Here is a 23,382-nt window from a genome sequence, read left to right on the forward strand (position 1 = left end):
GAGTTTGTTACAAGGAAATTCATTTCAATAGATTTACGCGGGGAGGGGGAGGGGAGGATTGAACACAGAAGATTCTGTGCCTATGTGGCGAGTGTTTTACATTTCGTAAGAGACAGGAGTAATTCTAATGCAGCACTTTACACCCGAGAACCATGGAGCGGGCTTACAAACATTAATTCCTTAAGTCTCCCACCCCTCCTGAAAGGTAGGCAAGCATTAACATCCTCATTATGCAGATGCAGGCAGGCTAGCTCAGTTGGATGAATATGAGACTCAAACTCTGCACTGTGGGACTGAGCCCCTCACTGGAAACTAGTTTCTTGAGTGAGGTTTTTTGGCCTGTGTTATGGGGGATAGCAGACCAGGTGATCACAATGGTCCCTTCTGGCTTTGGAATCTATGAATGCAACAGAAATGACCTCAGCAAAGGAGCAAAAGTTCCCTCGCAAATAACTGCAATGTGTTTTCTAGTTTGAATTTTAAACCCAAACCTTTATGTTCTATCGCTGTGGTTTTGGTTTGTTGGTTTTTAAATCTGCAAATAACAAAAACAGGTATGTATTTCCATGTTATTATCTTTACAGCTTATTTGCATGAAAGAATTACAGTGGGACCTACTGAAAGCCCAACATATGCTCGTTGGGCTGTAGTTGGTTGTTGCAGGTACCTGGGACCTTGAATGTTGAGTTTTCAATGGTATTTGATGTAAAGAGCACTGGGATACTTAGACAGGTAAAAACCCCATAGACATCTTCAATTTTACACCAAGCAGTCCTATAACTCACAGAGGTGAGGGGTGTAATATAAATGGACAGTGGTGTGAAGCATAATTAATGCTCAGAACGTGTTTAGATGGGAGGGGAAAGACATTATTTCATGTTCACTATTCTTATTTACAAACCCCCAAAAGTTCAGTGTATAGCTTTGAACCATTTCCCCACTGTACTCACAGCATCAATCTCATTCAGAATCTTCCACTGCTCATAGGGGACCCCCAAGGACTCGGCTGTCTGGATGGTTCTCTTCAGCTGGCTCGTCCAAACCTTCAAATCCACAATCTCCTGCTCGGCAATGAATTTTTTAAGGGCTTGAGCGAACTAGAGAAATTGAAGCAGGTTGGGAGATGATAAAAGTAACCATTGTGAATTCACTCTTCATTGTGAAAGAACATGCTAATCTTCTCACCAGACTGGCATTAATTGATGCCATCCAAAGCCAATTTCTGCCACTCTGGGTCTAGAGTGAATATGTTCTCAATTGTGAGCTGTATAGATGTCAAACATGCCTTGAATACATACTGGCACTAAGTTACCATAGCTCCCTCGCGGGCCCCTTTTAATCCGGAAGCTAAACATGGCAACTAGAATTACAACTAATCGCTGCATACACACTCCCAACTTTAGCTTCCTCTCAGGACTAAAGACAATGGGGATCAATCTGCACATCCAAATGTGCGGGACATCTTGTCTGGGAAACATCAGTTAAGCTCGAGCTGAAGTACACATTCCCCAGGAAAGGAAAGCACCCATGCTTGTTAAGGAGTCTTCCAGCTATTGTCAGACTCACCCACCTACGTTGGTCCAATAAAAGATATTATCTCACCCACCTTGTCTCACTGAAAGATATAAGCAGCTAACCAAGGCAAAACTTTGAAACTGAGCAGAGATTCCAATTCACAGTATAGATAATACAGAAAAAAAAAAAAGATATAAAATCTTTGAAATTAATGAAACATTACATTCTTCTAAGGACTGAAGAAATTTGTTATACACCAGCGCCATCTGCTGGATATCAATGGAAACAATGGAGAACGAGAGCTGAAAGCCATACGACAGGTGGTCAGTAGAAACCACAGCGTTTCTCGAATGCAGCCACCAGGGGCTTTTCTTATGCCACAACCTCCTGGGCAGTGACTGGAGGGGGACGGGGGACGGGGGGGGCCTTGCCTCCCTCAGAATCCACAAACGCCAGAGAAGCGGGCAGCCAGTGAGTTCCTCACCTTCCTGGGCGTGGTGAAGCTCAGATTTCAGGCCTCAGCCCTGGAGTCGTAGGTGGCAGACTCCGGTCGTGGGGCTTCAGGCTCTGACCCTGGACCTCGGCTGCAGGTGCAAGTCCTCAGCTCACTCTCCCTGCCCACATCTAGGGTTGCCAACTTTCTAGTCACACAAAATCGAACACCCTAGCCCCACCCTTACCTGAGGCCCTGCCCCTTCCACAAGCCCCCGCCGCCCACTCACTACATTCCCCCTCCCTCAGTGGCTCGCTCTCACCCACCCTCACTCATTTTCACTGGGCTGGGGGGTGCTGGAGGGGGTGAGAGCTCTAACTGGGGCTGCGGGGCGGGGCTAGAAATGAGCGATTCGGAGTGCGGGAGGGGGCTGCGGCTTGAGGCAGGTGGTTGGAGTGTGGGAGGGGGTGAGGGCTCTGGGCTGGGGAACTCTCTTTCTTCACAACTCCTCTGGCGTTGACCCTTTTCCCAGGGCTAGCATCCCAGGGCTTATTGTCCCCTGCCCCCGTTTCCTCCTCCCTACTTCTCTGCTTCCAACAAGTGACTGCAAGCTCCCTCCTACAAATACAAACTTCCTTTCTTTAGATGCCCTACCCAGCTTCTCCCCCAGCTAGGCTTCATCAGCCATTGGGCCTTGTCAGTCCCTGGCTCTCCTCCAGGTGTAGCCTATAAGGTTAACTGGCCTATTTTACCTGTTCAGACATTGTGTGGGGGTGGACAGCCTGTCACACTGCCAAGTAACCAAACTGTGGATTTTAACTAAGTAATGCTATATATGTGTTTCTCCTTTGTAAATCCAAGCACACTCGACTCGGAACGTCAAAATAAAGAAATGTAAGCAATTGCTTTTGATGTTTCAAACTAGTCCCTATCAAACCAAAACGCAAGAAATAGCAAGGACCAAATTCATGAGAGAGAGTACCCTAAGACAAGTGCATCCTTATTCTTCGAGAGAATTACTTGAAGGGTGATAAATGCATTTGCGATACTAAAGAACTGGTAACTCATGACAACAGGTAAATGTAATAAGATTTAGGGTGATTTGTTTTGTTCCTTGGAATAGTTGCTGGATCCCAACAGAAGACTGCATGTGTACTTTGCGCTCAGCACACCCCTAGAAGATTTGTTGTTATCTTCACTTGATCAATCAACTGTTGTTTATATACCAGTGAGGTTCTAGGTGAATTAATAAACTGCTGATTGGTTAAGAATAACAAAATGTCCTGATCTCAGAAACACTGTCTAAGATAAAAGTAGGTTTGAAAAGAACCTAGTATTAAAACTAGTAAACTAGTACTCCTTGGATTCAATAAAGAGGGGTTATCCTAATTAAACTGCATCCCAACATTGGCAGGAACATTTATCATATTGGCAAACCTAGTCTATTACATTTCAGCTTTACAATCTAACTGGCACCTTGGCAAATCCATAAAAATGTTCACCCGTTCTTGTTTGCGCAGTAAAGAATGAATCCCTTGCAGAATGAACACCCCTCATCGGCAGGAAGCATTGCTTCAAGGGAGCAGGGAGAGTGACTGCTCAAGGTGCATGGGGGGACTTCAACCCCAGGCCGAAGAGAAATCACACACCCTTGACAGTCAGATTCAGGCCAATTTCTCTGCCGGCATAAATGAGCAAAACTCTGTTGAACTGAGCCCATTTACACCAGCAGACAATCTGACCCAAATCCAGGTTCCTGTTATACTGACACACTTTAAAAAGATCTCAATCCTGACACTGCCAAGAACATACCTGCTTCCCACGCGGTGACAGGCCAGAATCCCCACCGATCTTGCCAACAAGGTTAAATTCGCTTTCACCATGTCGGCAAAGGTAGATGGTGCGCGGCTGGACGTGAATGTTCATTAGGTAATAGACGATTTTACTCTGGATGTAATCCCGGACACGGTTTACCAGGAACCGCTGTCCCACATTGATCACTTTAATGAAGGAAAGGTCTCTACGGTCAACACAAAACAAGCACACTCGTCAGCATCTTTAAAGCAAAATGTATGTGTGTGTATTCTTGTAATACTGATACTGCTGCTGCCACTTGGCACTGAGGTGCCTTAGAAAACTCTTAGAAAGAGAGGACAGACTATTACAATGTAGTGTAGTTTTCTGTTTTACACACTAGAGGGAAATCCTTGTGACTCGTGTTGGACATAATCCTGCACGACTCACACAAGAAAATCTCCCACACTGCAAAGTCAATGAGAGTTTCGCCTGCATAGGGACTGCAGCATGTTAGGTTAGGAAACAAAACTGGCAAAAGAAAGCAGCCCATGCGTCTGTTTCCACAGCATATCCAGTAAGCAACATGCTGCTAAATCTCGCCTCTTACTTGTCATAATTATCTGGATCAAGGGGCTGATATGTGACTTTATAGCACTCTATCCTCTTCAGGAAATCATCCATCACATTCTCTCTATTTCTCTCTGGGTAGTCAGGGCTGGAGACCTTCACTTCCTGAATGAGAGAGAGAGAGATTTTATAAAAGTTAAGCAAACTTTGTATAAATCAGAATAAGTAAGATTATTCTTCAATTTTCAAACAAACAAACACTGTTTACATTTCCCCTTCCCATCTGCCCTGTGAAGAATCTGCTCCTGGAAAGGAAAAAGAACAATTCTAAATGTCACAGGGTAGCATTTGGCCTGGAGACAGAGACAGATGGCTTGACTTTTGCCTTTCCACACAAACCACTTACTCCATATTGTCCCATGAAAATAAAATCAAGCTTTGAGATAAAATGCTTCATGGCTATAGTTTGGTTTCCAAGTTCCCACAAAAATAACCCATCTGTCTTGGTTGCCATGCATCTGCAAATACTAACCACTTATTTCAGAACTGAAACATAAGAACAAGGCTATCAGAAGTGCATATAGTATTGCAAAGGGCACCCCACCCCATGCGGTTTATATAGGGGTAGGACAGCACCAGAATAAGAACGGCAGAGTTACACTTATAAGAAGCAGTTCAGTTTTGCTCTCTTTCTGCCTGTTGAGATAAAGCCCAGTTTTTCTGATCCTGGCATAAACTGCACTCAAGCAAGGTAAGAGAATATTGGGTGAGTTTAACATCAGATGCCCTTCGTGATTGCAGAAAGGAAAATCAGAATGAAAGTTAGAACTCAGTCTTTGAGCCAGACTCTGATCTCTCTTAAAACAGCATAAACCCAGAGTGACTCATTTTAATCGAACTGGGTTGTTCTGAATTTACACTGGTGTAACCTAGATTAACACCTAGCCCAAACAGACACCTCAGTGTAGAATACTCAGTACGACTTCACAGAATCACCTGCCCACAGGCAGGTACAACAGAATGAGGGAGAGTAAAAGCCTTTAAACCCAGAATCCCCTGAGTTCTGTGGATTAGATTTAACTTTACTGCAAGGCTCTCTAATAATAATGAATCTCAGCTGTTACTGTGAGCCACTGTAATAGTCTGTGACCTTCCCTGACAAACACAAGTCTTCTACAGAAGGATGCTACAGACTGAGCCTATGAACATTTAGCACCCACCAGGATATTGGCAGCAATGACTTCTGGATCATCACAGACAGACTCCACAAAAAACACCTAGAGAGGAGGCAATGAGGCACGTTTAGTAGAATTAAGAGCCTCTAGAGTAATGTAAATAGGCCACATTAATTTCCAGTATAGCCACAAATGAAGTCAGCAGAGCTACCCAAGGGACAGATTTAGCCAGATATGCTTTGTGAGAAACTAACCTTGCCCCTCACAGTGGGTTCCTGTTATCTGTCTATTTAGGAATGTGTGCCACACTCATCCTCACGATCTCTGGGCTCCAGAGCGATAAGGGCTGATGAGGGCTGAATATTTTATTTGGGATATCCCAACAGCCAATTCACTAAAACAGGTACTTCCCAAATCAGACATACACATAGAAGGGTGCTGATTCTCCCCTACCTTGCACCTTAAATATTCATTGGCACCGAAGCAGAGTGGATGAAAAAACAACACCAGAACAGCATTTCAAACCAGCTTTGCAGAGGTGGAAATGAAAACACAAGCCATGAAACTACAGCGGCACTGTACAAACATAAGGGCCCAAATCTGCCATCCGATGCACTGAGGCTAATGGCAATGGGATACACCCAAGGGAGGCATTCAGTCCTATAGTTCTTATTCCAGATCAATCAAAATCACCTTATAAGCATTCTCTTTAGCAAAATTTAAGATCAAGTCCCTCCTCTCTCGAGTTGTGTTGGTCGCATCAAACACCTAACAGAAAAAAAAAATCCCAACAACATTAGCTACAATTTTTAAAGCTGCCAGAAGGGTTTGGATGAAAATCTCAGGCACTGATTTAATACTCTTTTGATTTAAACTCGGTATAATCAAGTGTTATCTTACAGCTATCTGCCCGCACTCCTCCGTGACATAAGCTTTCACATCTTCCAGAGCCACCAAGGCACACTGTCTGTAAGGAGAGAAATTGGCATCATTGCAGACAGTGCAAAGTGTTCAGATTCCGAGCCTCGTGAACCACGGCTCCAAAGCTCACAGTGGGATAAGTTACAAAGCCAACCCTGCTTAAATCCCTTTTCCACCTCCACGCCTCCATTCTGAGCTCAGGAGTCTGTTGCCATCTCTCTTTAAAAGGAACAAATGAGTCCCTGTGGAGTCCTACTCTTTGGGGATAGGTGCGCTGCCCACCAGGAAAGATAGATTCTGGGAGCCAAAGCTGAATCTAGGTCTCCTAACTGGTCACTAAATGGGACAATAAGGACTTTTTAATCCATTTGCTTTTTACTTGTATTACATGCCTCTCTTATCATCTGAGTTTTGTCCCTTGGGGCCCATTCTGCTTCCCTGGAAGTAAATGACAAAATTCCCACTTATTTCAATGGGAGCAGGTTTAGACCCTTTATTAGATTTATCATTTTAGCATCATTTGACATCTCTCCCCAGGACGTCTCCTGTCGTTAAACAACCACTACTGTACGCCTGGGGGGAAATCCTGCCCTCCACCCCATGAAAGTCAATGCGAGTTTTGCCGTGGACTTCACCAGAGCAAGGATTTCACCCTTGGCATTCATCTATAAGGATAAACTTTCCTTAAAAGAACATAGCTATGATCCAGTCAGAGCATGGCAGCTTGTAAACATGCCCATACAAGGACCAAAGGACACTTTTTTGGAGGGATAGTTATACCTCTGCCAACTTGCTAAAGAGGATCTGAAGTTTGTTACCTTTCACGAGCAGGAGGCCTCATGCCCACCCTGAAGACCCAGCTTTTAGGGCAGCTGTTTTAATGGCATACATTGAATACCCAACAAAGCACACAGAGTGTCGTTGTCCCGCCCCCGCCCTGATGTGCTTGGAAATTTCCCCCTGCACTGTCTGCAAAATTAAATTACCGGGTAGGGTTAATTTACTTTTCTCCCTATATAATTCCAGGAATCCATTTAAAGATATTTTTGGAATTTCTAGTACCCCTAAACCTGTATAGTGACAGCTGTATCAACAACTGGACAAGAGTCAACTGCCTTTTTTTTCCCTCCTTCTCAAAGTGCCAGCAACCAGGAGAACGGAGGTGGGAATATGAGGATTTAATGAAAAAAAAATTCTTTTTGAAAGCACTAGTTTACACAAAATTAAATTCTATCATACGCCCCCAAAGCAGTTTTTAAAACTTGTAAAATAATCTGGAATTTCCTCAGGTAGAGCAAAGTATTAATCCACTCCACAAAACATTCACTGCAGGCCCAAATCTGCTATCTTTATTCACACAGTGTAATCCTTTACTCTGTGAGTAGTCTCCATTGAATTCAATGGGAGTACTGATGCAATAAAGTCCTTCTCAACCTAAGCAATGGTGGCAGAATTTAGCCCCATATTTGTCTATTGATATTAAATGTTACTTCCTACAATCAGAGGTATAGTCTGAAACCAGCTGCACAGACTTTAGAATGAGATATGAACTTTTTCCTCTACTATTCATGTTGGGTTGCACCCTCTGACACAGACTTACTTCCGAATCTTCATGGCTTCTTTGTTATCATGCCTGAAAAAATCATAGGACTTGTATGACTGCACTGCTTCACGACGATACACTCCTAGATTAAACACTTCACAAAAACAAAAAGACATGTGATTTGCAGCATTTCACAAATACATGTTACCTGGCTGTAAGCCAAGAGGAGAATCGCATCCTTATCTTGATTAATACAGCAATTTATGAGCTATTCCTCCAGCTAAAATCTTCCAGCAATTTTACTTCAAATTAACTTTTGCGAACACCATGAAAATTCCTTATGATTGAAATCTGAAACGCTTAAACTGCACCATAGAATTTCAGAATCTCTGATTTTCTTTGCGTACTTTTTCCCAGATCTCCTCAAATTAATCCACATTTGTGATAACTATTCTCCTAGTTATCAGTGTATTCATGTGCAATCCCTATTCCTATTAAGCAGGATTACATGCACTCACCTGAAAGGAGAAGAGACCCAAGTCAAATAGAAGGGGCTTTATAATATCTCATGCACTTTGCTAAAGAAGAATTTAGTTCACACAAAAGATACCAAATTGGCAGCCCTGGAAATCAAACGCCTCTGAGTGAAATTCACCCCCATGCAGAGGGGCAGCACAAGGGTTTATAAAGCACAAAAGACCTACTTTGAGGACTTAAGTAATGCACAGGTTTTGTGCTGGCCCTCGGCACAGGGATGATGTTCCCTCTCTAAGCACAGAATAGATACAGCTTGAGTAACACTAGTGAAAGCTTCCCTGACATACTGACCCTTGCCAATCTGCCTGGAGAAACCACCTCTAAGGGTTCAAGTGGAATTCAGTTGCTATGGATAACTGAATCTTTGGGCTCTTTGTTAGCACTGCCAATAAGGTTTTATGCTGTAGACTCTTATTCACATGGGACAACACTGAAGCTAGCACCCCATAAAGTATCTATCAAGTTCTGACAACTTTCAGTGACTAACCCTGGGCTGGATTAAAACAAATGTCTCATTGCCAGCTCCGTGACCCATCCATCACTTTCTGCTACCACGTACAAAAATCCATACTGACCTTTTGTAGGCACGCCAATCCAGTTGAGGTAGCGTGTTAATTTCTTGGACATATAAGTCTTGCCCCGGGCAGGAAGGCCAATCATTACAATCAAAGTAGGGGAGTTGGTCATATAAGAAGCCCATGCTGCAAAGAAGAGGAGGTGAAATCATTAAATTAATTAAAACAGCTCAGAACAAAAACCAAGTCTGAAGCCAAATTCACCTCTGGCGTAACTCACTGCCTCTGCTCATCTACCAGCCACACAAAAGGTTACTTACTGTATGAAACACACAGTGGATTCATTATCATGCCCTTCCATCCAATTAAATGTTAATAGCAATCACTGGACCACAGCATGGCTGTCTCAGGTGTTAGCTAATGAAGTAGGTTAATGACTGATCAGCCACCGGGAACATGGAAAATAACGTGTGACTAAAGTGTCAGCCAAAATACGTCAGTCAGAGTTAAAAATATTTAACTATTAAGCAGTAACTGTCAAGGACATAGGAAAAATTCTTTAATGAAAGAGATCATATTTCTCTACCGATAGCAGACAGGAAGCTAATTTCCTTCCCTAACATACTCAACAAATGATCTGAGAAACTAAATTAGTAACAAGAAAAGGAGTACTTGTGGCACCTTAGAGACTAACCAATTTATTTGAGCATGAGCTTTCGTGAGCTACAGCTCACTTCATCACTTCACTTCACGAAAGCTCATGCTCAAATAAACTGGTTAGTCTCTAAGGTGCCACAAGTACTCCTTTTCTTTTTGCGAATACAGACTAACATGGCTGTTACTCTGAAACCTAAATTAGTAACGTTTAGCCTGTTGCTGAGAAGCAGGATTTTTTGATTATTTGTTTTTGCATAAAAGCTTTTTAAAACAAATCACGTAATTTCCCAAAAGCAACAGATTAATTAATTAATCCACTAATTAAGTAAAACTTTCAATTTTATAGAACTACATGAAAGACACTGATTATAGACAGGGATATTGTAGCATGTGTTGCCATAATTAAACTGGTCAGAGCAAGTGAATATAAACTGAATGGACAAGATAGGATTTCAAGTCTTTTCCATAACTAAACGGCCTGATGAGATGGTTTTGCCACACAAGATAAAATGCAAATCTAACTGCAATACTGACTGAGCTTTGCCAGCTGTAAATTTAGTCAGTTTCAAAGACTCTGTTAAAGGTATATCTGTGCACTACACTTGACCCCAAGCCCCCATGCCAATTTTTTGTAGTTTTATAGCCATATTTGTCTATTATTAGTACAGTTATTCTTTCACTTGTTGCTGTGCACAAAAACAACAGGGAAACTGACTCTGTGGAAGCCATCTGTATCAAGTGCTGTCAAATGCACAAAATAAACAAATGGGAAAAAATAAATATTTTTCCCCCCCAGTCTCTTTTAGTCATAGTCATTTTAAGGATTACTTGCAACAATTATAGGTAAAACATTGTCAGACACAAGCACAACCTTTATATTGATGATGTCCCTTTAAATAGCTTTATAAAGAATCTGGAGGAAGAGGTAAACATTTAAATTCCCAGAGTGACCTAGACTGGGAGGTTTTGAAACATCAGTAAACACACTGTGTTATGGGACCCAACATGGTTGAATATATAAGCAGGAAATAACAAAGTGGGTGTAATCTGTATAAGTGCAACTAGTACATGTGGAGAAAAAGTAATCCCTAATAAAGATATTCAATGGGAGTGAAAATCAATGGGGGAGAGATACTTGGAAAGCAGTAAAAATCAAACAGATCTCTGGTGATTATGCAGCCCTAAATCATAGTATTGTGTGTGTGCGTCCTTCCTACTGAGCAAATACCTTTGGGATTCTTTGCTGAAATCTGTTCCTGGCCTATGACAACAGAAGACTGGAAGGGCTAGGTTAAAAGAGTTAAATGGAGATTGGTAGACACTAGGTTTGGCATCAGCTCAACATATCACAGATGTAACATGCCCAGATCACTGCCTGATGAAGCACATTAAATGGAAATATGGAACGTTTCATGGTGGGCTATTTTAAACCACCGTTCAGTACAGTTGTGCTACTTGTTGCCTAGTACATGTGGGCGGCTTTCAGGAACAGAGATTACATTAAAACTCCAATCTACATTAAAACAGATTTCCTTTTTAAACAGCTGAATTTCAAGTTAATAATGTTTTGCAAGGTAAACATTTGTCCAAAAGAGCAAAACATGTAACAAACATACCTGGATAGAAGTGATACAAACAAGAATTGTAAACAGTTATAAGCCCGTGAAGTACCTCTTTAGGAGCCAACACGGAATTATTTCTGGGGATCTCAGTTCCAAGTGGACATCATAAAAACACGTTACAGTTGAGCAGCCCTCCAAATCAGAGCTGAAGCCCTTTGAGGAGGTTGCATGGCGGAAGCCAGCACTGCCACTGTTGTAATGAGGGTTGCATGGGGGATACAATTCAGCTATGGAGTCAGAAAAAGTAAAATCATTCAAGACGTTTATGTTAAAGACTTAAAAACAAAAGTGGTGCATGTTAGGAGGATTAAAAAAAAAAAAAAAAAAAAAGCTCCTGCACTCACGTGCAGCTCATTTCAGGATTCTGGATAGGCCTAAATTCATTCCTGGTGTAATGCCACCGAAGTCTACAGAGCTGCACTAAGGATGAAATTGTATTTGTCTTTACTACTGCACTGAGCTAGAAGCGATAAAAAGAGGTAAAAGAGAAATTAATTACAAGACGCAAGATCTACTTTCCTCAAGACTGTCACAAATACTCACAGCACTTTTTTTCTGAGACTCGCATATTTGAAGTTTTGTTTTCCTGGCTGCTGCTGCTGCTGCTGTTCTGCTCTGGAACTAATGCTCTATGTCCTGACATTGCTGCTAATCACACACTGGGTCAGTGTTGGACCTTCAGGCTCTTGGAAAAGAAAAGACAAACCAAGAAACAAATCCTTGTGAAATCCGGTAGGCAGGATACAAGAAGACGCATAGCAGCTTATCTGGGCCGTTCCTGGTGGGAGGGAAAGGAAGCCATAGAACAGTCTCAGCGCAGTCGTCCAAGGTCAACAGCGGCTCGTAACATATATAGTTGCTACAAGATAACGCAAAGCACAGAAAAATGAAGCAGAGGAGGAAAAAAAACACACCCCTCGGCTGGGACATTAATGCACCATCGCAGCCCGGGAATAGAAGGGGGGGAACTAGGGAGCGCACCTACTTTTGCCCCTGGCGCGTCAGTCATTACAAATATAAAGGAACAGCCTTCCCCCAACCTCCCAAAGTCATTATGCAGCTGCCCAGGCACTGCGTTAGGGGGCCAGTCCCCGAGATGCCCCGGCTGGGAAATAATCCCCGCTGGCTTGACAGCATCCTCTGAGCAGGGGGCAGGTCTCCCAGCCAGGCACTCGCAAGCCCCGCTGCAGGATTTCGGCCCTTCACCGGGTGCCGCCCTGCAGCAGAGCCCCCCCCAGACACACCCGCTTGCAGCGCAGGGGAAACTGAGGCGCAACCCCCCCCGCCTTCTTCAGCCCGAGCCCGGGACCGGGTTCCGCGCTGAGACGTACCGGGAAGGGGCGGGAAGCCAGGCGGCGGCACCTGCCAAGCGCGGCGAGCCTCCAAGACCGGCCAGGAGCCTCCCGCAGCCGCAGGGGCAGGGACGCAGCGGGCGGCTCGCGCCGCCCCGCACTGCAGCAGGAGCCCGCGCGCCCCCCGCGCGCCGCCCAGGTGACTCCGCCAGCCGGCGGACCGGGAACGAGAGGCAATCGGCATGCTAATGAGGCGCCCACGTGACCACGACGCCGCGCGACAGCTCTGCTGGGCAAGGACGCGCGGGGCGGGGAGGGGGGAGACCTGTGGCACCAAGGGCGCGGGGGGGGGGGGGAACAGTTGGACTAGGCCTTGACCTGCAAACGGCCCAGCGGCAGAGGGTGCAAATGAGATGCAGATGGGCCTGCAGACAAACAGCATGTAAATGAGCTCAGCCCGCTCCCGTGTGCTGCAGTGAACGGCGAAGGGAGACAAGAGCAGGTGCTTCTGGTATGCAAATAAGATGCAATGACGCAAACGAGGTGAGACCGGAGCCCACCCGCTGCTCGTCCACCTTGACCGCAGGGAGGCAGAGCGCAGTCACGTGTCCCCTCGACCGTGAGACTCCTCGTGGGCTTGTGACGGCAGAAAGGGCGTCTCGAGCGTTCCACCCCAAGCTGCGGATTGGCTGCGCTGCGGGCGCGCGAGGAGCGCCCGCAGGTTGTGGGGGGGGGGGCGGGCGCCGGGCGCGCAGCCAATAGCGAGCCAGGGCGGAAGCGTCGCGAGACGTGGCGGGGCAGCCGCCCCGGCCATTTTGCTCGGGCCGCAGAGCCGGGAGGCCCCGGCCTGGAGGAGGATGCTGCGGCTGCGCTGCAAGGCCCGGAGCGGCTCCCACCCGCTGCCCGGCCTCACAGCGCATTCCCGCCTCCGGGAGCTGCAGGCCGCCCTGGCCGCCCTCACCGGGGTGCCCGCCCCGGCCCAGCGCCTCCTGCTCGGCTTCCCCCCGCGGAGCCTGGACCTGAGCGACGGGGAGCGGCGGCTGGGGGAGCTCGGCATCCACTCAGGTGAGGGGCGTGGGGACTGCCGCTTCCCTGGCGGGCGGGGCCGGGGGGCTGCCGCTGCCCGGGCTCAGGTGACAGGCCTGAGCCTGGGGGGCTCCTGGGCGCCCCCATCGTGGGCGGGGCAGCTCGCCGGCGGGGGGGGGCAGGCTGCGGGGCAGCGTCTCCTCTCCCCTCCCCTCCCCTCCCCTCCCCTCCCTCGGGCGCGGGGTGGGTGGTGGGAGTGGTCCCTAAAGGCCGAAGCCAGCTTTCGGGGGGTGAGTCCCAAAGTGCGGAGAGGGTGCTGTGTGCCCCGCCGGGCACAGCTGGTCTGAGGAGGGGGTCCTTGGCCTGTGTCTGCTCTTTCTGCCTCTTGAGCCCTCGGGGACCAGATGGGTGGAGGGGAGAGGATTGTGCATAGAAGTATGTGGTGTTTGACCCTTGAATTCTAGAATGGATGTTGTCGAGACTGTAGGGTTAAAAGTATGCTCCGGTTGCCCCTCTGAACTCCTCTGATCATGCTCATGACTCCCTGAAAGTGCTATGGCTTAGCATGCATTTCCTTTGCGTGGCTTATTTAATTTCCTCTTCAAATATTAAAACCTTATGAGCCTGCTTCAACACAGTGTAAAGAACATATAGCAAAAGCCATGGCCCTCTCTGGTGTTAAAGGGCAATAGATGTTTAAAGACAACATTAATTTTCTACAGCATACAGTAATGTTCCACAGTTCAAGACAGGAAGAGCAAAAGAATGCCATAGCTAACTGAAACTGCATTTCAGCAGATCATAATTACCTTACCCGAAACTTGGTTGAGACATTGGGGCTACCACCCTTTAATAAAAAATTGATTGCAAAATAGTGCTGTCAGCAACTGTTGAACCTGTTTATCAGCATCTGTAAATGTAAACATCTTCTATTTCAATGCCTCTAAAGTAGGTTTTCAAGAGACTCTAAAATGAAAGGGATTGAGTATCACTCATCTTCCAGATTTAGACGGTAAACTTGAAAACATTAACCACTGTGCTAATTTGGAGACTCCGGTACAAACCCTGTGTCTTTATCTGAACCAGCAATATACAGTGATATCCCAAACCTACCATTATCTTGTGCATCATGCTGTGGCTTCTTATGTAATTTATTTAATCTGTAATGCTTTCTATTATGGTGATCTGATTCTGTCAGAGAACTGAGGCATGATATACTGGAGACTTTAAATGATTTGCTTGTCTGTATTTGCAGTTTTTCCTTTCTATTTGTAGTGCACTTTGGTGAATCAATGCTGCATTTCATCTTCCTAGTCCTCACAATTCTTGATTCTTTATTTTTGACAGGTGATACTCTAATAGTTGAAGAGGACACAACCAAACCCAAGACTGAGTCACCTGTAGTTGCAAAAAGGAGTGTCTCTACTTTGGTCAGGGAAGCACTGCCTGTACTTGCAAGGAGGGTTGTTCCAGCAGATAACTCCTGTCTCTTCACAAGCATATTCTATGTGGTAGAGGGAGGCATTTATGATCCAGCATGTGCTCCGGAGATGCGCAGTCTTATAGCCCAGATAGTGGCAAGTGATCCGGAGTCCTATTGTGAGGCAGTACTAGGGAAAACCAATGAAGAGTATTGTGAGTGGATCAGAAGAGAAGATACGTGGGGAGGAGCCATCGAAGTATCCATTCTGTCTAAGTTTTATCAGTGTGAAATCTGTGTAGTTGATACACAGACAGTCAGAATTGACCGTTTTGGGGAAGATGCTGGCTATGCTAGGCGGGTCCTTCTGATTTATGATGGGATTCATTATGATCCACTTGAACGTAAAATCCCTGACTCAGACATCCCTCCCCTGACCATTTTCTCAACAAATGATGATGTTGTTCTTGCACAAGCATTGGAATTAGCAGATGAAGCCAGACGAAAGAGGCAGTTTACGGATGTAAATCGCTTTACACTAAGATGCATGGTGTGCCAGAAGGGTCTAACTGGACAAGTGGAAGCCAGAGAACATGCCAAGGAGACTGGGCATGCGAACTTTGGAGAAGTGTGACATCTACATGAGGATGGTTACATCTACTACCTCACTGCTCCAGAATAAGATTCTGGGTTTTCAGATAAGCTGTATGTAAGCATAAAAAACTCCCTTCACAAAGCTTGAAAAGCCCTATTAACTTAATGATTGAGACGCACAGGTTTGTTACGGTTAGTGTGCAGGTTTACAGATAGTGTCTCTACTGCATACCTCTCTTCCCAACTAGTTTGAAATAGGTAACTTGCATGCTGATTTTTAAAGTAACTGGCAGCTGTTTGTTGTATGTTAGCAGCTAAAAGTCCTGACTCCTGAAGAACCTTATTTTCTGATGGAGAAGCTGCTGTGTGACATGGCTGGACATACACACAATACTGTACCTAGAGTTACATAGACTTAGAATAACACAGTTGAAATCTAAACTCTGAATTATTGGGTTTAGTTATCTTTCAGTACTTCTAAACTGGTCTTACAGTTTAGCATATTCATGAGCCTATCAGCATTTTGTATGATGAGTTACATAGTAACTCTTACACATTCAGGCAATTTTTGCAGCAGAGATGCCTACAGTGCATACTTCATATAGAAAAGGTAACACCAAAGTTGCCCTGCTGCTTTAGGTCAGAATGAACAAAAGTAGAATGTACAGTCTGATAGTGGCTGTACTGAAAGCCTTTTTAAAATTGAGTAGAGTTAAATACCCAATAATCTTAATATTTTTCCATAGATATTACTTGAAATGTAGTTTAGTTGCTTGAAAATTAACTGTCAACCCCTCTGTTTACACTGCATCAGGATGTTGGCATGTTTCTTGAAATACTTGGATCCTCAGTAACAATATGATCTCAATTCCAGCAAGAAGGAATTACAATAGTTCAGATTCAAATTACAGATCGTATTGGTTAAACATTAAAATTTAGTTTTGCTAAAATGTGGCCGATCTTGTGGCCGCGGAAAGTGTTAAGCAGTACCAGGCTCCAAATATTGTGTTAGCACTTTTTAATCGTTGGTTCTCATTTTTTTTACAGGTCAAAGGCTTGTTTTTTTCAGAAGGTCAGAGCATTTATCCAAAAGGGAAAAACTTGAAGTTTCTTTGTTTGCATTCTGCCAATGCCCGTTAGCTTGCTTGATTTCTCTCCAGTGATTAAGTAGCAAGACCTCTATTCTAATAAGGAATGGAGCAGTTTTTCATAACAAAATAAGCTAGGTAAAATGCTTTACTTCTGAAATGACAAAAGCAGGGATGTCAAAACTGGTACAAATAAAGAAATCTCATGGGGGATTGTGAGGCTTAATGTAGCGTGCTTTGAGATCTAAATTAACGATGCAGTAGATGTGCATATTACTGAACTTATTTTTTTAGAATGCCTCAGTGTGTGTGTTAAGGCATTTAAACTCTTTTAGCCATGTTTTCTTACTTTGTTTGGGTCTGAAATACCTTCTGAATGTTTGTGCAAATGGGGAACAAAGATACAGATCTTCATAATGAAGTAGCAGTGTGTCAGGTTCAGGAATGGAAACTTCTAGTTATTCAAAGACGAACACAAGTTATTAAGGCTATCCTAGCTAAAACCCTGATTCAGGAAGGCCCCCTTAAGCACCTGCTTAAGTAATTTTCTGAATTGGAGCCCTCATGCATATCTAAGCGTAGGGATTATTCTGTGGACCCTCAGTGGAACTAGGAATGTGCTCATAGTTACATGTGCATAGGTGTCTTGCTGCATTAAGGCCTAAACAAAGTAGTATATAAATAGTATAATTACCAAGGGTATAACGGACCAGAATTTTTACTCTGTATTAAATTACATTGCACTCATGAGTTTGTTACAGAAATCAAGTTAGCTGCCAGTGTTAAGCCCACTTAGCTTTTAGTCTTGTTTTAAACTGTTTTTAATGCTTGACTGGAAGCAGATGCTTAAAGCTAATGTAATGAGACAGTAGTTCAACAGAACAAGATAGATACTGGATTATAAATACTTGAGATGGAATTTGGGTTAGTAACTAGATCAAGGGACTGTCACTCCTACATTATATTCCCAACTGTGTCAGTGAATGGGTGACACACCCTGGACAAATTGCTACACCTCAGTCTGTATATTCATCTATAAAATGGGTATAATATCTACCTCACGGAGGTATTGAGGCTAATGGATTGATGTTTGTGAAGTGCTTGGATGAATGGTGCTACGTAAGTGCAAAGTACTATTGTGTGCCATGTCAGCAAACTGATTTTTGGCTTTTGCAAAATCCTTTAGTTCTGTGCTCTGGAATCTGCAATATAAGACTTGATAAATCTTTGCATACGTTGTAACAGAGTCCAAACTTTTATCTGCAATGGATCTCTGAAGTAGCATGGTCACAAGTGTTTGCCCTGTTCTAATACTTAAAAAAAAAAAAAAAAAGTCTGCTTTATTTAATTGAATCTTTGCTATATTGTGTTTAATGCAAGTGTCATTCTCGTCGCTTGAATGTGTTTTTAGTTACTTAGAAAATCAGATGGATTTGAATCTGAAATCGCCAGTGAACTGCTGTAATACACTAAAAAAAAATCTGAACAAGTAACAATTAACTTGGAAAAATTAAGACGTTGAATTTTAACAAAGCAGAGTCATTTACAGAATCTAAATTGAGAGCTGGAAAGTGGTCAGTTACCTTCCTCCCAAGCAGAAAATCTAGATTTTCTGGGGGGTAAATTACAATATATATATATTTGAAAAAGCAACTTCACTTGTTTTCTCTTATGGTAAGACCTTATAAATTTGTGCTAGCTTCATTATATCTGATTACTACTAGCATCTGTGTGCCCTTTTTACAGTACAGACATGGAAATATAATGTGTGATTTCCTTATCTCAGGGGAATCAACCTGTGACTTTTTCAACACCTCTGTTAATTGAGTTGTACTGAAGCATTACTACTTTTAGCTCCAAGATACTAATTGTGGACACTTTATAAAATTAGTTGTTCAAGACAGCATGGAACTTAAGCTCAGGTAATGCATTTGGTGATGAAGCTTGTCATCTGTCCATAATGACCCCAGAATACCATCAGATGTGAACTGATGTCCTTACAACTTCCCCAAAATATTATTAGCACTAATTTCCCTGTGGAATGTTTCAGCTGAGACTAGGGATTGAATGGGCCATGGAGACTTAACTTCCTACCCCAGAGGAAGATTCCTTTGTCAAGGTTGAAGCACACTAGTATCCTTTTTGAAGCTGGCCTGTGCAGGACTAGTTCTCTGATTAAATTATAGGACTTCAGCTTCCAGGTTGCCAGTCTGGCCCTTTTCACCAGCACTCAATTCCTTTTCCTGAAGAAGGGAGGAAAGAAGCTTAACCTACTCTAATCATGTGGCCTTTCACAAACATTTTATATTGCATGAAGAAATGCACATCTCATGATTTTCACAGCACTTTAAAAGCTTGTCAAAGTTTACATGTTTAGCAGTGTTTTGCAGGGACCTAGCCTGAAGTAAGTGTGGTGTTGCAGTAAAATAACTGACAGTGAACAATTTCTAAAAATCTTGATACTAAAAGCATACCCATGTATTCCAGTGACATAACATCCTGTTTTATCATTAGCACAGGTTGTTTAAGTATATTTCTTTCAATGTGCCCTATATTGCAAAACATTATTGCACCAATAAAAATGTGATTTATGCATGCGTATTTTTGATGTAGTGTTCATTTGTGGCTCAGGTCTTGGGGTTTAGTTATAGTGGTGGAAATACCTGAATAAGTGAATGGAGCATGAATTAGTCTTCACAAGCCACTAACACACACCTGGCCCCTTGCAGTTAGCTAGTTCCAAAGGCAAATAAGTGCTTGTAATATAGCTTTTCTGTAGAATTCATGGACAAGTAGAGTTTTGAGACAGTCAAAACACTATCGCATTCTTGTAAGGTCCATTAAAGTGTACGTGACATTCAACAATGTAAAATTGTTCAATGTATGAAAAATAAATCACTTCTAAATGGAAGTGCATTTAATATAGTCTCAGCCAGGGGTTTGGAAGAGCAATTAGATTAACTTTTGAAACTTGGACTCTATAAATACTGCATGATGTCTTTTGTAATGTAAATGGAAAATGCATCTAATTCACTAAGGAGCACTTTCTATGAAGCATTTTTGAACAGCACGAGATTTATGTAAATTCATTCTGTAAAGCATTTTCCAAGCTTCCACCTTCAGATCCCCTTCTTATAAAACTCACTAGATCTGCAAAGGCTCTCACACCCTCAAGAAAGGTGTGCAAACCTAAGAGGGGACTCCCCATATGTTTCTCAGATTAGCTAGGCACATGAAAGAAGTTCCCAAGTATGGGGCTATTACCTGTTTCAGTAGGTACTTGCTGACTAGAGGCTTGCTGTGTAGAATTAAAAGGCATTAGAAATGGACTAGAAGCCCTTTATCCTGCTTTTGAGACACTCCACCTAAGAAATGGGACAGTCCATCTTCCCTGCTAACACCTTATCCTCTCTGCCTTCAGTTAAGAAATGGATGATTAAAGTTACTGTGGACAAAAAAAAGGTACAAGAGTTGTTACAATGTAACTTTGTTGTTACCCACCTCTGTTAACAATGTACTTTTTTTTTTTAAGCACTTCAGTTCAAAAAGCACTTTTTGACTAAATGAAGTGACTTTGCACAATCTTTCGTGTGCTAGTTACAGACTGTTAGCTTTGATACTTTAAAAGGAGTTTGTTTTGGACAAGAATCAAAAGACCTGGAAGAGTCTTCTCTTGTGCATAAGGCTGAGAAATGGATGCCTGCAAAAACCATGGGGTGATGTCATACCTTCAGTGAAGGCAATGCAAGTTTTGTCTTTGACTTTAATGGAGGTGTTTCACCTCCGGTTGCTATATTGTGCCGTGGTAAATGCTGCGGACAAAGTAGTCTGAAGCATACCGTACACGCATAAGAGCATGAAGCACTACACCACACTGGAGTTTCAGTCATATACGAAAGGACAAAGCTGTATAATTGTTTCCCACTCTTGATTGCAAGAGATTTAATATATCGTAGTTAAATTTAAAAAATAGAATACTTCTTACCAGCCCGCTTAGACAATGTAACCTTTAGCAAATTCAGAATACTACTGAAAGGCGCATAGGATGTAGTTAAGGTAGAAGGGCACGGTTGTCAGAAGCTAAAGAGAGGAAAGCTGTCCCAGATGGCAAGAGACAGAAAAGGAGGCTTTTGGTGTCGCAAAATACCATGTTAGTAACTTGAGTCTACTATGCACGCAAGTTCACATCAGAATCCTGTCGTTGTGGCATATTTGTCCAATCGTATTTTCCAGCATTTTCATTCAGTATGTCATTCCTGTGAGGACTATACAAAAGGCAACTTGTACATCTGAAGCCTTTTGAATTTGCCATTTTGAACATTGCATTATTTTACTTTTAAATCTGTATGATGCTGTATATTCACGTTGCTTATAGTGGGAAAAATAAAGTGAACAATGTGTTGGGTAAACCATTTGTCTTCTGCATAAGATTTTCACTGGTTGCTTGGTGTACAAAAACAATGGAATAACTATAGAACCATTACATGGGTTTTTGTACAATGAGGTCTATTTTCTAAGGCATCAGCATACTTGGTCAATCTCATGCACTCTATGTATTTCTCATTTCTTAACACCAGAGGGTGGTGTTAACGAATCTTCCCTTTCAATTTGTAAATTTTATGCATATGAATGATGAATAGACTGTGCTCAGCCTATCTGAACTAATAAATTTGCAAGATTGTTTACCCCAACTGAGTACTGTAGTTTGACAAGTAAAAATCCCATCTTCTTCACCCAATCAGGATCTGAATGACAAGTACTAGGAAAAAGAAAAGGAGTACTTGTGGCACCTTAGAGACTAACCAATTTATTTGAGCATAAGCTTTACAGCTCACTTCATTGGATGCATTCAGTGGAAAATACAGTGGGGAGATTTATATAAAACAGAGAACATGAAACAAGGGTGTTATCATACACACTGTAAGGAGAGTGATCACTTAAGATGAGCTAATACCAGCAGGGGGAGGGGGGGAGTTACTAAATTTTGAACTGCATCTATATTAGGGTACCTATTCTCCCCTTGGTAAAGAAGATAGTTTAACACTAATGAGCTTCCAAAACTACATATGTTCTTATATGGCCTTGTCTTCAGTAGGAGAAAAGGTATGTGTAACCCATGTTAAACTAACCACATATTACGAAGCTTGTGAAGACAAGGCAGTTGCAGTTTTAACTCATTTCAGCTGGCTTTGGTAAACCCTATAGGGGAATCTGTCCAGTGCCAGGGGGTTTTGTAAGCAGCCTTCTTTTCCTTGCAGCAGAAATCACTTAAGTGCTGTCCTTCATGTGCTGAAAGTGAAATTTGCACTAAAACCCATTATCTAGTCAAGAGTCTGGTACTATATTTCTCTAGTTGACTGCCTACATTGTCCTGAAAATGAAGTACATAGACAAAATGGTATGTGTGGGGCAGAGTGATATGCTCGTGATGATCAAAACGTTTCCGCACACATTACTATATTTTTGCAGCAAGGATTGTATTGCCTATCAAAATTAAGTCCATGTTGACTCAACATCCTGGGCAGTTAGCTGCCCCACAAAACGTTGGGAACTAGCTGCTATTTCTAGCATAATTGTCATTCCGTGACTTACTTAAATGTTTGTTTTCAGAAACGCACTTCTAGTTTTGTACTATGTATTACTAAAAGCTGCATTGCCCTTTTTAACAGGACATAACTTGAAAATTGTAGCTACACCTTAAATGTAAGCAATCTGTCATCCTTTCAGTTTTAAATGAGATTGGGCCTCCAGTTTTCACTATTACCTTCCAGTTCTGGCTTGGACTGAGTGAAGTAAAACAACAGTGGAGGGGTGGGGAAATCACTGCTTTTTTACTCTGATTCCAAGCACCATGAAGTTATTTGTAATGAATGACTGGCAACCAAGTAGTTGTTAAACTTACATCTTCCCAGCTTGACAATCGCTGCAGTGTCCTTTGTACTACAGGAAAATAAGAGGGGGAAGAGATCGTACTGTAACTTTGTGCTGGAAGTCAACCCTTGAGTTCTAACTGTATCTCTAATTCTCACTACTTCTGAACATGAACAAATCACTTAAGTTCTCTGCCTCATTTTATTCCTTCTGTAAAATGGGGGAACTTAACTATCTCACAGCCATGTTAAGGTTCAGTAGCGTAACATATTTTGAAAATGTGAAGTGCTATATAAATGCTATCTGTTAATTAGCATTTTGCCTAATTGGTTTGTTGGTACTGAACTGTATACAGCTCACAGGAGAAAAGTGGAAATAGCACTACACGTAGGTGACTAGCCCAGCCTGGTAAGATATCTTATTGACAAGGTTTCAGATGAATTATTTGTATTAACATGGTGAGGTACACTGAACCTGTTAACATGTCCAAAGTCCTTTTGTGTTGGGAGCGGGGTGTTTGCCTATGTCATTGTGTGTGCTTCATACTGTATGTATAAAATTAGGCACAGCTTTCGATTGTCCCTGCCTGTATTGTTGGAGGAAGGACATGAAAAACAACTCAGGTTCTCACTAATGCTCATGGATAGGGTCTTTAGTTTATGTGCAGTCAAAAAGGGTCTTTTTTTAGGCCTACTCCTTAGGGGTGCTGCGCACTTGATACTTTAACGGGAGGTAAGAGTGCTAGGCCCCTTGCAGATCAGGACCTAAATTAATAGATGCTATGATGTGTTTAATTCACACAGAGGGTA

At 42.9% G+C, this 23,382-nt stretch overlaps 2 protein-coding genes across 36 annotated transcripts in view; one reads left to right on the forward strand and one right to left on the reverse strand.

Annotated features, from left to right (window-relative positions):
• PFKFB2 (6-phosphofructo-2-kinase/fructose-2,6-biphosphatase 2) overlaps positions 1 to 13,208 on the reverse strand; it is a 36,343-nt gene extending 23,135 nt beyond the window's left edge. For 5 of the 33 annotated variants that reach the window (XR_006286825.1, XR_006286826.1, XM_043533497.1 and 2 more), the window contains exons 1-10: positions 12,614 to 12,870; positions 11,826 to 12,060; positions 9,064 to 9,189; positions 8,009 to 8,105; positions 6,388 to 6,454; positions 6,181 to 6,255; positions 5,533 to 5,589; positions 4,353 to 4,477; positions 3,761 to 3,968; positions 951 to 1,097 (exon numbers count right to left, since the gene is read on the reverse strand). Coding sequence is in view for 27 of the 33 variants with exons in the window: in XM_043533497.1 (XP_043389432.1) it covers positions 951 to 1,097; positions 3,761 to 3,968; positions 4,353 to 4,477; positions 5,533 to 5,589; positions 6,181 to 6,255; positions 6,388 to 6,454; positions 8,009 to 8,105; positions 9,064 to 9,189; positions 11,826 to 11,925 (1,002 nt within the window). In the remaining 6 variants the exon portion in view is untranslated. Of the gene's footprint in view, positions 1 to 950; positions 1,098 to 3,760; positions 3,969 to 4,352; positions 4,478 to 5,532; positions 5,590 to 6,180; positions 6,256 to 6,387; positions 6,455 to 8,008; positions 8,106 to 9,063; positions 9,190 to 11,825 lie in introns of all 33 variants that reach the window. The other 28 variants (XR_006286824.1, XR_006286822.1, XR_006286823.1 and 25 more) reach the window with 22 other exon arrangements.
• Positions 13,209 to 13,349: 141 nt separating this feature from the next.
• On the forward strand, positions 13,350 to 19,303 carry YOD1 (YOD1 deubiquitinase). 3 transcript variants are annotated; one of them, XR_006286829.1, is made up of 3 exons: positions 13,357 to 13,639; positions 14,948 to 15,729; positions 16,662 to 19,303. XR_006286829.1 is itself a non-coding variant. In XM_037884780.2 (2 exons), the coding sequence occupies exons 1-2, from the start codon at positions 13,432 to 13,434 to the stop codon at positions 15,652 to 15,654; spliced, it is 915 nt and encodes a 304-aa protein (XP_037740708.1). In that variant the 5' UTR covers positions 13,350 to 13,431; the 3' UTR covers positions 15,655 to 19,303. The 3 variants fall into 3 exon arrangements, 1 of the variants encoding a protein (XP_037740708.1); XR_005223199.2 differs by having other exon boundaries at positions 13,358 to 13,639; positions 14,948 to 15,725; XM_037884780.2 differs by having other exon boundaries at positions 13,350 to 13,639; positions 14,948 to 19,303.
• Positions 19,304 to 23,382: the final 4,079 nt, after the last annotated feature.

Source organism: Chelonia mydas, chromosome 21 (assembly GCF_015237465.2).
Source record: "Chelonia mydas isolate rCheMyd1 chromosome 21, rCheMyd1.pri.v2, whole genome shotgun sequence".
In the NCBI taxonomy this organism is placed as follows: Eukaryota; Metazoa; Chordata; order Testudines; family Cheloniidae; genus Chelonia; species Chelonia mydas.

Excerpts from the sequence above, each read along its gene's own strand:
- YOD1 (XM_037884780.2), top strand. The coding sequence starts at position 13,432 with ATGCTGCGGCTGCGCTGCAAGGCCCGGAGCGGCTCCCACCCGCTGCCC. Across the intron at positions 13,640-14,947 it reads GGAGCTCGGCATCCACTCAG|GTGATACTCTAATAGTTGAA; the intron begins GTGAGGGGCGTG and ends TATTTTTGACAG.